General features: G+C 40.4%; 1 protein-coding gene across 4 annotated transcripts in view; it reads right to left on the bottom strand.

Moving 5' to 3' along the window:
- Positions 1–13,852: 13,852 nt before the first annotated feature.
- Positions 13,853–16,464, bottom strand: part of trdmt1 (tRNA aspartic acid methyltransferase 1) — an 84,437-nt gene continuing 81,825 nt past the window's right edge. For all 4 annotated transcript variants that reach the window (XM_077623773.1, XM_077623770.1, XM_077623771.1 and 1 more), the window contains one exon: positions 13,853–13,997. In XM_077623773.1, the coding sequence (XP_077479899.1) occupies positions 13,891–13,997 (107 nt within the window). In that variant the 3' untranslated portion in view covers positions 13,853–13,890. The remainder of the gene's footprint in view (positions 13,998–16,464) is intronic.

Raw genomic sequence — 16,464 nt, 5'->3', positions numbered from 1 at the left:
AAAACAAGCCGTCATCCTGATTTGACATTCTGCAAAAGGCTCACCATCCCTCTGCTTAGCTCTGCTGATCACGGTATAATTAACTTTTGTTTTAAACTTCCCCGTAACCCGATCAATCAGTTCATGCACTCTCAAATTCAAATTACGCCCGTCATGACACAACGGGCCACCATCAGCTTTTGGATTCGAACATCCAAATTTAGTAGGAGCCTGCTCCTTGCCCACATTAGTATTAGCAACTTCGATCATGGGATATTGTTCAATAAACACATCACTCATTGGCGGCGCCCCAGGCTGGGGAGATAGCGTTTTCTCCCTATGTCCCCCACGGGCCCTCCCGACCTGGTCATATTTGTCGGAGGGGGCCCTCCTTTTTAACGACAACAACACACTTCTTCCCCACCGGGCTAGCCGTCCTCTTTTCTGTGGAATAACACAGCCTCTGTGTCTCCAGTCCCACCGTTATCAACTGATTTAACCCATGTATCATAAACCAATAATGGGTATCATTATATCCCTCCTGCTCCATTTTGTTAAGATTTCCCCCATGCTTAGCACGTATTTTATCCTGCAGTATCAATATCTTATGCATATTAAGCTGGCCAGCAAATCCATATTTATTTATCCATAAGTTTAGGTGTTTAACCCTTGTAGCGCTTTGATTTTCAACAAATTTCCAATCTTTACACGGCAGACGCATCTTTGGATCGTCGTCAATAGCCGCTTTTACATTTGCGCTGCCCATTTTTAGAAGGGAGCGCGCTCGCACTTAGTTATCAGTTAGCAAATTCTTTTTCCGCGGAACGACACACGTAACACACGCAACACAAATGTATACCCTAGCCTGATATACTGTCAGAGTTATATTTGTACCTATCCGGACCGCGGTACAGGACACCCCGAACTGCCCCAAGTTTTATAGACTCATGCTCTGTCTCGTTACCTGGCATCGACTAGTATACCCAGGGTTTTAAAATCGCTAATCCCCAGGACGCGAGCCTTACTTCTCAAAATAAGGCCTTCGCGTGTGATGCCCTTCGCGCACTCGGAACCCGTCTCAATATGCAGCCATCACACGCGGACTCGGCAGAAATGTCGAAAGATGCTTACCAAGAGGATAGTCGTCAACCGATTAGAAAACAGGCGCTGCTGAGAAATAGTCCGGCCTGGAAAAGGGATTCTCGCCGTGCACGGTCACTCCAGATATTAAACCGCAGCGTCTGGATTCCCTATCGGTTTGTTGACCCCGGCTACTCGAAGGACCAAATGTTGGAATAATGATTCAAACCTTTTAAATCATTATTAGTAATATTTAATTAAAAAAAGGAAAAACATCTTCCAACAAACTCTGCCTACAACTTGCAAGGAGATGCAATGTGACGCCGCCTTAGTCCCCAGTGCATTCTGACGAGCTGCATACTCTTCGGTACATTTAGCGGCACATAACCAAAACATTCAAAGGTAATCTGATTTAAACAATTGCCATTGAAAGAAAAACACCTGCGTAAGAATTTGCAGTATGAGCATAATAATTTCTTTATAAGGTAAACTGCCGGTGTCCCAGACAAAACAATTTATGAGTCCTTCGTAGATCTCCCAGTAAACAGTCCTTGGAGGGTGAGGTGTTATGTCAACAAGCTGGAGCCAGCAGGGTGACCTCGAGTTTGTCCCAGTCTTATACAAAAGTAATTAAAATGCCTTATTACTTATTAAAAATGCTTACAACACATATAGAATATTCCATAATAATTCTAACAGCGGATTTTAATGACACATGCTGAGTTTCATTATCGAGCTCCATATATTTCCCGAGTTTGAGCACTTTAAAAATCGGCGGGGGTTCCCCCCGAGCCTATCCGAGAATAGTGCAATAGTGCAAGACAACAGTCACACGGCACACACACTCACAAAGCAAAAAATCTTTGCGCTCATGTTGCATTTCTCTGAGTACATCATGAGCTTGTGTAATAAAGGACTCTCCTAGTTAATAAAAGTACGAGTGAGGAGACACTGGCCATGAGCAAAATTAATAGGCGGCACTTGTCTCTCTTTTGAGTTGTTTCACCCAGCAGTTAGGTGGAAAACCTGACACCAGTCAAAATCATTATTTTTTAAAATCTATAATCCTTATAAAGCGTGATTTATGGGTGTGTGAGTGTGTGTGTGTGTCTATGTGTGTGTATGTTAAGATTCTCTCGCTATGTTTGTCCAAACCGTGCAACGTAGAGAGTTGACATTTTATGGTGGCCAGAAACGGCTGTCGGATTCTAATATAGATTGAATTTCTTCAACTTCTCTAAGTGTGTAAACTCAAGCTTTTATTTGTTAAACAACCATTTTTTTTTTAAAAATTAATAGCGCAACAATTGTCTTTTGGTTCTAAATAAGCATGTGGGACCGGCAAAGCCAGGCCCCCTGCTTGTAATATATAAGTCACAAAAGCATCTCCAGACTAAACACCTGAACACGATGGTCAGAACTTTTAAAGGTACATAAAAGCTCGATATAAAGTCCCATTTATTCCTATATTTTAAGTTTGTGAGTTAGCAAATTAGTCGACTAGATTTTCACATTTTAAAAAACTCTTCTTACATTATTTCTTCAAGTCTAAATATTTACGTTATCTGATTGAAACAATTATACCAGTTTCTAAACATCTGACTTGTTGCATCCGCAAGTGTATTAAGTTAGTTATTTACTATGCACCTCTTAAGTCATTCAGCAATCTACCTTTTAATGTTTAATTTGACCAATTCATGATAGTAGGCCATTAATTTTGTTATATATTTGCCTTGTCATTTAAATCCCATTGCGTAGTGAATAATGGAATTGTCAACCCATTTAAAAAAACATCTCCAATAAATAGATAATACTTCTCACTGTCATTTAATTTGATAATATCTATATGGATTCTTTGAAATTGATAAATTTTGGGGGGGATTGACCACACCTTGGTCATGTATTGCCCTGAGGATTATGTGGAGCACTGATCGAACAATTACTTCCAAGAAATTTTTGTATTTAGAAATCAAACTAACCCAAAAGTTGCTTAGTGGCGCTGCATTCAGCCCAACACCCCTCTGGTTGCGACATGAGACTTCCCATGAGTCAATATAGTAGCCCACCCAGTGGCAGTCGGTGCTTTTTCTGGTAGCTCCTTCAACGTATCAATCCAACCCTCAAAAACTATTTTATGGCTATAAAACCTCTACTGCAGCTAGAGCAAAAAATCAATGCACAAAAATGGGGTAAAATCCACTTCCTAGCAGCATTTCATGATTAAATACAAATACTGGAGCTTTTCACACATTAAAACCAGGCCAGGGGGGCGATTTTCCCGGGAAAAGACAGTGATGAACGTCAAGATGAACGTCAATGGCGTACGGGCAAACATTGCCCGAAAATGGGGTAAAATCCAGCCGAAAACAGCATTTATTGATTAAATACAAATACTGGAGCTTTTTAGACATCAGAACTGGGCCCAGAGTATCATTTCCCCGGTAAAAAGACAGCGATGAATGTCGATACGTCCATACGTGAAATGACAAAAAATGCACTAAAATTAGGTAAAATCCACATCCTAGCAGCATTTAGTGATTAAATACAAACACTGGGGCTTAAATACAAACACTGGAACTTTTCAGATATCAGAACCAGGCCCACAATTGAAATATTATTTAGGAATATAGCCATATTACACTCACCAAAAAATATTTTTAACTGTACAGAATATCCATCCTCCTTTCTTTCTTCCTTCTTTCCTATCGCCATCGAAGCTAATGATGAAAGTCGAGCCTGTCCTGTCATATTTCCGGCATAGTCCGTTTTGAAAATGGCTTTAAATCAACACAACAATATACTATTTGTTTGTGCAGCTAAGTTAGCGCACTGAAAGTGCTGCACACACCATTTTCCCGGCTGTAACAGGCTTGCTAGCTTCAGAGTTGACCGCCCTTTCTTAATTATGTCCATTTTTTTCTGGAAAAGTCCGTCTGGAAAATAGCTTTGTGAGCAAATCTGCAACAGAATCCATTTGTTTTTGCTTCTGTCGGCCATTATGGGTGGAGTTTGCGATCTCTGGCTTTGGCCCACCTACTAGCCAATCATAGTTGGTGAAAGCAATGACATATCCCAGCCAGCAAAATGCTAATGCGTATGAAAAAGCATTGTGGGGTTGCCAACTCGAAATCTGATTGGTTGAAAGCAACAGTCTAGTTTAATGCAGCAGAGCCCGCAGAACTGATTGTGAAGGCTTTGAGGCAGATCTGATCTGGCAACAAATAATGGCTGAAATGTGATTGGTTAAATGCTTCAATATGAAAACACATCTGGAAGCAGTGCAACCAGGGGGGAAAGCAATGGAAGGAAGCTAACAGACCATTTGGAATAATAAGTATTGATGGACAAAATATAATATGATTCAGATATTTCTTAGGCCAGCAGAGAAGGCCTTGAAGGCCCTGACGGCCCGCCACTGAGCCCACCCAAGAAAGTTTATCGCCATTTTTCCCCCAGTGCTCCCAAAATCCCCATTTCGCAGAGCAGCTTATTTGTTCATTCACACCGCATTTCAATAAACTTTAATATGATAAAATATTTCTGCCATAATCTGTCGCTGCCATCCCTAAAGAGGCTTATTGGCTATTTCAGAAATCGATTCCAAATTCCCAAATATTTTCCACATTGACATCTGATCGATTGATTATATCTCGGTGGCCAGTCAATCAAAAACACAAGAAGACGAACAACCATTCACGCTTACACTCACAGACAGGGGTAATTCAGTGTGTTCAACCAGCCTAGAATGCATAATTTTGGTTTGTGGGAGGAAACTGGTACCCGGAGAAAACCCACAAATTATCGGTGGACACCATGCATATGCCACACACTATAAGGTTGGAACCCACCAGTGGACTCAATAGTCAATCTCAAAACTGTGTACGCGATTAGGCCCTTAGGCCTGCCATCCCCATGAAGGGCAATTCCTGAAATTCCTGAAGGAAATAGGTAATTAATGAACTAGATGTGTGCGCCACACATTTACAAATAATGTGTTTTGGAAGTCGAACTGCAGCCACTAGTCACTGACACTAAGTCAGCAAAAGGACTGCCATGCCATTGGTTGTGATTAACCTTATGTTTGCAAAGAACACAGTAATGGTCAAAATTGTGACACATTGAAAACACACACCCACACACAAACATTTTAATCGTTTGCATAAATGTTAACCTCCTTGTTTTGCATTAAGTCATACACCTCTGTTAATGCTATCAGTTTAGCTGTTTGTGCATAGGAATGAGGTGGTAATAGCTCTGCTTCTAAAACTTTAGTATTAGTATACCGTATATACTCTCGTATAAGCTGCACGCACGTATAAGCTGCACCCTGAAAATTGCCTTGAACTTTTTGAATTTTACAATTTCTTGTGTATAAACCGCCCCGTATCCCAATTTTCACCTCCATATTCATGGTTTTAATAGGGAGTACAAATGTGTTACTTTGAAGGGAAAATCTTAAGAAAAATCATCACAAGTGGTTTTCTGAGATACTGTATGAATCAAAAGCACATTATTAGGGTCAATATCATAAGGACGTTAATAAAATTATTCAATTTGAAAAAAGAAATGTCTATCTTGCTGAGAACCTGATGCTTATTAATTACAGAAATTACAATTTTCTTACCAGAAGTTTAAGATGTTGTGGCAGCCATATTGCTTCTAATGTCAAAACATCTCAATTCTTTCGATAGTTCATATTACTCCAATAGTTGTAATTTTCGAACAAGAAATACAACGAAAAAAAATCAATATTAGCGAGTTAGCTTTGCGTTGCGATGTTCTTTGACAGTGCTGAGACACGTCATCTTCTCATATACTTTGGTCAGAGAGTTAGATGAAGGCACATAGATGATTCTTCATTATATCAAATCCAAGTAATTGACAATGTAGAGCATTTTTCTTTGACAACACATTACAGTCAACTTTGATGAACACTGAATCAAACTCCGCTGGAAACGTTCGCAGAGCTCTCTACTAAAGACTACAACTCAAATTACAACAATAGGACCCCAAGCTGTCCGCCTAGGTGCTTGAATGAAAAGAAGGATATAACCTACCTTTTAATGAAAACAACGGAAAACAGAAAATTCATAACAATCAAAGTGGAATTTTGTTATATTTCAAAATCAAGGCCTTTCACGTCTGGCCAGTCAGAGCACGTTTAACTATGTGTATATGTCAGCGCCCTAAGTAAGATGGCTGTGCCCCAAGTGAGCAGTGACAGGAATGAGTTTTTTGATGTTTCATACAAGATACATACATTTTTTTCTTTAGTTTAGCATTTTATATGTTTATCTTGTCTCTATTTTGAAATAAATGAAAGTATCGGCCAAATTCGCTTGCGTCGTGACGTCACACGCCGACGCAATGGCGCCATTTTGTCGTGACGTCATCGTGTCACGGTGCCGTCAATTTGCAGTTTTTTTGCATGTTGTGTTTTATGCACATATAAGCCATACCCTCAATTCAGTCATCATTTTTTTTGTCCGACAAAAGCGTCCTATATGCAAGTAAATACTGTAGGTCAATCCTCTTTGACCTATCCTGTTTGAGTTTTACCTGTTCTATTAATTCTTATATAACCCGTCTACATAAAGAATTTTGCATTATTCAGAAGTTGATATTTCATAATTTAGAAGTGCTAAAGTTGACCATATTCTTGCACTTGTTTTATGCCATGAAAGCCCTGCTAAATTCTGAGTGTCCAGTGCCAAATAGGGCTAATTTCCAAATCCCCTCGAATTTGTTTTAGAAATGGAAGCCACACTTGAGTACTAATCTATAACCCATAAACCACCAGCTTGTCAAACCCCCGAAAACAACAAATATAATCTGCTTCTTATTTAGAGGTTTTGCAGCTTTGAATTGTCAATTCCCCACTTTTTTAAGATTGTCCTTGCCAATCGATTCATTTGTACTCTAACATTTAGCTGATTAGATTAGAACTTTATTTCATCCCATATTCGGGAAATTTCTTGGTTGCAGTAGCAAGACAGACACAAGACACACAAGACATTGTAGACCTAGGTAAAAAACTGGAGCCACACACAGGAAGTCCACAAGGTGGGGACCTTCTGCAGACTGAGACTAAGGTTACCGGACCGTCCCTCAATAGTCTGGAGGTTTTAAAGATCATCTTCCTTGCCTACAGCCTCCTAAGCTGTCCTAGCACCTAATCAGCAGCATTGGAGAGGCCGGTGGGGGGCTTCAAAGCACACAAGCAGCCCAGCAAGCACCCGCAGCTCCTCCATATGACCGGGGAGAGATCTCACGCTCTCATAACAATGATGGAATGCTCGGTCTGGAGCGTTGCCTCTTCTCCCGGCACTATCGTCCACTGCTCACAGCTGATCCTGCGTGCATGACAGCGGAGGCACAGCTGAACAGCTCCAAAGATGTCTAGGACGAGCACAAAGAAACCAAGCCACGCGACGAGTGGGTTCGAGTCGCAAAGGTTGCAGAAGAACAAAGCAAAAAGCACAAATTACAAAGCAAAGTAAAGTATATGGGAAAGCATGATGAAATATTAAAATGCAATCAAAAAAGATAGAAAAGCAGCAAAAACACAAAACGAGCAAGAGCGGATGGAGCTACCTCTACCGGCTGCCACTTGAGCGGCGCCACCTTGGTTGCAGTAGCAAAAACGGATACAGACACAAGAAAAAGACATTGTAGAGTTGGATAAAACTGGACCCACACACAGGAAGTCTTCCACAAGATGGGGAACTTCTGCAGACTGAGACCGAGGTTGAAAATATGCAGTCACTCTTCCAAGCGTATCCGCACAGTCCCTCAGTAGTCTGGAGCTGAAGAATCAACAGTAACAGTGTACAACTCAACTCAACTCAACAATCTCACTTTCCCATAATAGATGGAATGGTTGGTCTGAAGCATCGCTTCTTCTCCCGTACTAGGCTTTATAACAAAAAGAGTTTCCGCAATTAGATAAATTTGTAAAGAATTATGACAATGCTCTTCCGTCATACATTTCACTCCTTTGTCTAGCAATGTTTATACTTTTCTCATAATGCACAGACTTAAGCACGATAAAAGAGAAACAACAATGATATACAATAATGATAGCGGGACAGACTCCCGGTCACGGCCCAGTTTGATAGCAACGAAAAATACACATTACATACACATTAGATCACAGCTGTGAGAACACTTGGAGACAGAAAGAGGAGAGAGGGGTAAAAAAGGACAGGACTGTCACATACAAAATTGAGTGCACTTATAGCCAATTAAGACAACCAAAATAAGTTGTCTGACTCTTTTCCCTATTAAAACCCCGTTTTCTTTTTGTCTCTTTATAACTACCTTTATCAATTATTAATTATTACTAATTATTATTATTATTAGTATTATTATTGTTATTAGTATTATTGTTGTTATTGTTATTATCATCATATCATCTCATTTTCTGAACCGCTTTATCCTCATTAGGGTCGCGGGGGGTGCTGGAGCCAATCCCAGCGGTCTCCGCCTAGGACAGAACAGGGAATGTCTTCCGTTCACTGAAAACAAGGGAAATTATGCCTATTCAAATATCAATTAATTTATCCAAACCAGCAAGCTACTTTTTACTTAATTGTTTGAATGGATCCCATTCCTGCATTGTTGTTTAATGTTTGATATCATCTCATCTCATCTCTCATCTCATGAACCGCTTTATCCTCATTAGAGTCACAGGGGGTGCTGGAGCCAATCCCAGCGGTCTCCGCCTAGGACAGAACAGGGAATGTCTTCCATGCACTGAAAACAAGGGAAATTATACCTATTCAAATATCAATTAATTTATCCAAACCAGCAAGCTACTTTTTACTTAATTGTTTGAATGGATCCCATTCCTGCATTGTTGTTTAATGTTTGATATCATCTCATCTCATCTCTCATCTTATGAACCGCTTTATCGTCATTAGGGTCAGAGGGGGTGCTGGGGCCAATCCCAGCTGTATCCGGGCCAGAGGAGGGGGACACCCTGAATCGGTGTTTAGCCGATCACAGGGCACAAGGAGACGGACAACCATGCACACTCACACCGATACCTAGGGGCAATTTAGAGTGTCCAATCAGCCTACCATGCATGTTTATTTTGGAATGTGGGAGGAAACCGGAGCACCCGGAGGAAACCCACACAGGCCCGGGAAGAACATGCAAACTCCACACAGATGGACATGACCTGGATTTGAACCCAGGACCCCAGAGCTGTGAGGCTGACGCGCTACCGGCCGCCCACTTTTCACCAATTATGCCAAAAAAGAGGACTTCTCATTTTGTACTGAGTTGGGAAAGGCGTAATCAATTGAAGTGTACCAAGATGGTAGCACAATCTTCTGCATTCCAAAGTGGTGGCGAGGCTTCGACCTCGGTGGTCATCCATAATCCTTAGCGTGATTTATGGATGTGTGTGTATGTTAAGATTCTCTCGCTACGTTTGTCCAAACCGTACAAGGTAGAGAGTTGAATTTTTTACGGTGGCCAGAAACGGCTGTGGGATCCCAATATCCTAAATTATTATTATCATTATTGTTGTTGTTAATATTATTGTTGTTATTATTATTATTGTTAATATTATTGTTGTTATTTTTATTATTGTTAATATTATTGTTGTTATTATTGTTGTTGTTAATATTATTGTTGTTATTATTGTTGTTATTATTGTTGTTGTTAATATTATTGTTGTTATTATTTTTATTATTGTTGTTGTTATTTGTTAGGATTATTAGTTTTACATTATTTTATATTTACTTGCAATGAAGAATGCTTTGCTTTACTAGTAAACTTAGTTTCATATTATTATTATATGGTTGCTTGCAACGAAGTAAATGCTTTGCTCTTGAGAAGTTTAGGGAGACTAAACACCAAAACGTATTAGATCTTGGACTGCTTGGAGTGAACTAAACAAAGAAGATTCAGAACACACATGACTTTACACCCTTCATTTCTTTTGACTATATTGACGTCTCACTTCTGATTCCGACCCCTCCCTTGGCAGTTGAGACATCCATTGTAACTAGGGTCCTTGAAGTTAATAAACAAGAAAAGAAGCGTGTGACGCGTGAACGAAACGGGGACTTCACCTCAAGGGTTCGCTTCTCCTTGCAAGAAGAAATCCAGAAGATTGCCTTTTCTCTTTATTTGTGCGTGTATTTGGGAATGCCTATTGGTGAACCTATCATTTATTATTATTATTATTTTAATCTCTTTTGAGCTGAATTTACTTTTAACTGCAGGTACAGTAATACCTTGACATACGAGCAATTTGAGATACGAGTAAAATTTTGAACAAATATTTATCTTGCAATACGAGACAAATTTTGAAATACGAGCATACAGCGGACGCGAGAGGTTGCTCATAAGAACATCATGGGCACTGTCTTTCTGGTCGCAACTCCCTCGTGTAATGTCTCCACGAGCACTGGGCGGAACCTTGCATTTTTTCAGTTTTTTTTCCCCGTTAGTCAGTGAGAATGGCTGAGCTTGTTTGCTAATACGAGAGGAGTACTACTTCCCAGGCAAGTTGGCAAGTGGTCGTGCGTTATCCTATTGTGAGGACATTTGTGTACATCATTTTCGGAATATTTTGAAGGGAAGACAAAAGCAAACAACCCTTGATAGGTTCCTTTTAGCTGCATCTGAAAGTCAGGGTGGAGGCGTGGCAAATAGAGCCAACCTGGGAGAAGAATGGTATAAAAATGTAAAACAAAATTAGAAATAAGTTTAGTGTAAGGTTAGATTAAACTTATTTTTGAGTGTGTCTGTGTAAGATAAGCTGAAAAAGTCGCTTTGCAATTGCTTGTTTGTATTGCATCAGTTTGTGTGAGTTATAAACATATCGTTGTTACAGATGTTTAAACGTATCAGCCCAAATACTCAACTGTCTGACACTGATTAATCAAACTTTGCCCTGCAGATGTCTAAACGTATCAGTCCAAAGTCTTGCCAGCAAATTCCTGTTTTTCACAAATATATAGACTCACAAACTGTTCGTTCTGAGAGAGTTGCAAGGAACAGACTGTGCGTCCGCATTGTTCGGACTCTCCCTATTCTGCAGTCTTAAACTTATTTCCTTCAAATTGGTCTCTCTTTCTGTGCCTGCTCCTGAATCCAGAACAGACCCAACAGTCTGCATCGTAATCCAAGTTCATTTAAATGTGTTTGTTATGTTACGAGCGCATTGCTGTGCAAAAAGTCTCTCCCCCTCCCTCTCTCTTTCCCTCTCTCTCCCCTCCGTGAAATCCGTCTAATTTTAGTACTATTAAACATACTTTATTACTATTAAACCACTAGTTATTTGTTACTTTGTTAATAGATGGTGATTTAGAACAAATAAAATTGTTTTTCCATTGTAATATGTTTTTTGGTTGTTGTTTTTTCAGAGGATGGGAACAAATTAATTTGTATTTAGTTCATTTCTATGGGAAACGTTCATTTGAGTCACGAGTAAATCGACATATGAGCTCAGTACCGGAACGCACTAAGCTCGTATCTCAAGGTACCACTGTATCCCTTTTTCCTCATCTCATTAAGCTGGCCAGCAAAGTAATATTTTGGCATACATAAATTTAAGCGTTTCAACCTCGAAGCGGACTGGTTCTCAACAAATTTTTAATACTGGATGAGGGCTGCAATTTCCCCATTCTTTCATTTTCCTCAGGTTATCAACACACACACCACAATCATGCCCTAACGAATGGACACATTCACCTGGACTCACCGTCTTCAACTCCTTAAAATAAGGTACCCAGGTGCTGAGCTGAAGCCCTGCCCATTAAAAGGGTCTTAACTGCCGTGGCTACGGTCTTCCCGGATATCGGCTCAGCTGCTGGGTCCCTCGGCATATTGACTCCCAAACTCGAAAGACTAATAAATACGATAAATGTTAGGTTCGTCAACAGACAAAATCCACTAGCTTTGTTTAATGTCAATAAATCAAGAGGACTGGTGAGAAAAAAATGATTTCAATACAAACACATTAGTCAGTGGTTGTGAAACCCACAGGGTTAAATTAAATTCTTCTCAAGTGATGCAATGGTCACAAAAAATAAAACAACGCACTCCTTTCTTCTGCCTAATACTTTTGTGAAGGGAGTGGTTATTTGCCACGCCCCCAATATACACTCCGTTGTCCCGCCCACTAGTCAGTTCCACTCTACGCAATTGCACCGCAAGGGAAATCAGGCAGACAATCTGACAATGACATTATAATCAGTGGGGTTTAAATAGACAACAGGAACTAATTTTGAATCACACGCAGCTGCGCGAGCACAACGGCAAGGCAGGAGGGACAAACAAGAGTAGGGAAAAGGCAATGGGGAAAACAATAAAAAGCTACTCCTAACAGGCAGTATGCCTTTTAGGAAAAAAGTAAGGAAAACTGACGGTCAATTTCAAAAGAAAGGTGTTGGAATAATGATTAATACCCTTAAATCATTATTAGTAATATTTAATTAAAATTGGAAGACATCTTTAACATATCTGGTTACAACTTGCAAGGAGCCACACTCATAACGCGCCTTCGTTCCTGAGCATTTCTGACGTGCAGTCTCCTCTTCTCTGTATTTAGTCGCACATAACTGAAAACATTTCAATGCAATCTGATTCAAAACAATTGCCATTATTAGATTGAAACCAAAACACCTGCATAAGAATTTGCAGTATAAGCATAATAATTTCTTTATAAGGTAAACTGCCGGCGTCCCAGACAAAACAATTTATGAGTCCTTCGTAGATCATTGCGAACTTGCATCTGGGTGTCTGGGTTGCGAGGTCTATCTCCCAGTAACAGTCCTTGGAGGGTGAGGTGTTATGTCAACAAGCTGGAGCCAGCAGGGTGACCTCGAGTTTGTCCCAGTCTCAAATTAAAGACACTCTTATACAAAAGTAATTAAAATGCATACATCTATAATATCATCATAGCCTTATTACTTATTAAAAATGCTTACAAAACATATAGAAACATCCCATAATAAATCCAACAAAAGGCTGACGAATTTTACCTATTTAAGCAATGTTTGGGCATTTTTATTTTTGGTAAAACATTGTAAACCAAAGTGAAAATATGATGAAAATAAAAACTCACAATAGCGGTGCTGATGGGTATTTGTGTGTGAAGTGAGAAAATAAAAACTCACAATAGCGGTGCTGATGGGTATTTGTGTGTGAAGTGACTAAGAATCACTTCAGTGTGGTTTCCAGGTGCACACACCCACAGATCCATCCATAAATCACACTTTAAAAGGATTAAAGAAGAGATAAAGCGTGATTTATGGATGGGTGGATGTTTTATAACTCCCGTTACGACGGAAAAAAAAGTGTTCGGAGAGCACCTAGCAACTCACTGGCGGAAATTCTTCAGAAAATGACGTTAGTAAATGACGTGGAAAGGCGTCCGACGTTACGAACAATCAGCCACGCGGTGTGTTTAGGGCACATCATCAACTCAGCTTTTTTTTCTTTAAAAAATAAAAGTTGAGTTTACACACTTAGAGAAGGTGAAGAAATTCAATCGTCTATTAGGATCTGACAGCTGTTTCTAGCCACCATAAAAATTTTCAACTCTCTACGTTGCACGGTTTGGACAAATGTAGCGAGAGAATCTTAACCCACACACCCATAAATCACGCTTTATAAGGATTATAGATAAAGGTTATCACAAAATATTTACCTAAATTGTTTTCCTTCAGTATGATTACAGAGCAATGTGATATATACATATTTTTGAATATAAATTTGCAGTATATGATTATTTATTTAACAGAAAAATTGAAGCACACAAAGGCGGCAGCAATTACAAATTCTGCAATGGTTCCTTATTGTATTTATTGTTCAACAGTTGAAGATCAGCTGGCGTAGCAGTGTCGACACCACCAAAACATTGAGGCTGTTTCCGAGAATTTTGTAACGTTGCTTGATAGAGATCTCCTCTGGAAAGGCTAAAAGGAAATATGAAAAAAAAATTATATGATATAGATGATATTATATAAAGACATTGTCAACACAGTATTTCAAGTTCTAGGGAGTGAGCCGGTGTTACTAAGCTGCCCTCATCCTTTATCCAAGTTCAGGTGGGCGGGGGGATCAAGGCTTTTCCATACCAGTCAGGAGACAGTGTACCCGGGGTGTCCGTGGCCGACCTCTGCTTTCTGGCTCTGCTTCCTTTGTGCGACCCACGTGTTTGTTAATGTCATCACATCAACCAGTGTATTTTCTGTCTTTCGTTATGTCACCTTTTCTTTGGTATCCCTACACCTGCGACAAGGCATTGAGGTGTTGCCAACTCGAAATCTGATTGGTTAAAGCAACAGTCTTATCGACGCTTGTTTAATGCAGCAGAGCCCGCAGAACTAATTGTGAAGGCTTTGAGGCAGATTTCTGACCCTGGCAACAAATAATGGCTGAAATGTGATTGGTTAAATGCTTCAATAAGAAAACAATCTGGAAGCAGTGCAACCAGGGGGATAAGCAATGAAAGGAAGCTAACAGACAATTTGGAATTATTTAATAAGTATTGATGGATAAAATATAATATATGATTCAGATATTTCTTAGGCCAGCAGAGAAGGCCTTGAAGGCCCTGACGGCCCGCAACTGATATGTACATATACAGACGCTCCCCTACTTATGAACATTTGACTTATGAACAACGGTACATACGAACATGTCTGCAAATTGCGTTTATGTCGAAAAATGTTCGTAAGTTCGATTTTGTATTGCGCGCCTTTTTCCGAGTAGTGCTTCTTTCCGCCGCTAATACCGACGCCTGGCGCTGTGAGAGCTCAGCTCACCCAGCATCCACCTTCCTCTGCCCAGTTCGTTGCAGTGCGGAAGTGCATGAACGTATCTCCAGTGCGCAAAGAACCTTTTTCATTTTTATCATTAAATATCTCGTCCATCCATTATTCAATATGGTTTGTGAAAAGCGAAAGGCTTCTAGTGAGGGAGGTGCAAGGAAGAGGCAAGCCATTTCATTTGAAATGAGCGGCAATAATAACGAAGCTTGATGCGCGTGAGAAAGTGGCGAGCGTTGCACGGGAAAACAACTTGAATCGTTCGACCGTCAGTACCATTTATAAACATAAAGATCGAGCAGCAGGACCCAAATATTGAACGTTGCACAAAGTTTGCAAATCAATTGAATGATGCCATACAGTGCTACCGGATCATTTATGATGAAAAAAGAAAACTGCAATCGTCATTAGATAGCTTATTTCGGCCAGTTTCTAGTAAATCTCTCTCTCTCTAATGTATGTATACAGTACTGTATGTATTCTCTCCATTTTATTAAATGTTTTTTTCAGTACAAACCAATGCGTGTTACTTATACAAGCCTTAAACATACAAATGCACTTATATAAACCTTCAATATACTTATATAGGCCTTAAACATAAATTATAATACAAAATATAGCACTGAGCAACTTATGAACAATTGCTCGGAACCTAACTCGTTTGTAAGTAGGGGAGCGTCTGTACACACACACACACACACACACACACACACACACACACACACACACACACACACACACACACACACACACACACACACACACACACACACACACACACACACACACACACACACACACACACACACACACACACACACACACACACACACACACACACACACACACACACACACACACACACACACACACACACACACACACACACACACACACACACACACACACACACACACACACACACACACACACACACACACACACACACACACACACACACACACACACACACACACACACACACACACACACACACACACACACACACACACACACACACACACACACACACACACACACACACACACACACACACACACACACACACACACACACACACACACACACACACACACACACACACACACACACACACACACACACACACACACACACACACACACACACACACACACACACACACACACACACACACACACACACACACACACACACACACACACACACACACACACACACACACACACACACACACACACACACACACACACACACACACACACACACACACACACACACACACACACACACACACACACACACACACACACACACACACACACACACACACACACACACACACACACACACACACACACACACACACACACACACACACACCACACACACACACACACACACACACACACACACACACACACACACACACACACACACACACACACACACACACACACACACACACACACACACACACACACACACACACACACACACACACACACACACACACACACACACACACACACACACACACACACACACACACACACACACACACACACACACACACACACACACACACACACACACACACACCACACACACA

Source organism: Stigmatopora argus, chromosome 17 (assembly GCF_051989625.1).
Source record: "Stigmatopora argus isolate UIUO_Sarg chromosome 17, RoL_Sarg_1.0, whole genome shotgun sequence".
Lineage (NCBI taxonomy): Eukaryota > Metazoa > Chordata > Actinopteri > Syngnathiformes > Syngnathidae > Stigmatopora > Stigmatopora argus.
The sequence above is the reverse complement of the archived record's forward strand: the minus strand, read 5'-3'. Positions and strand labels throughout refer to the sequence as shown.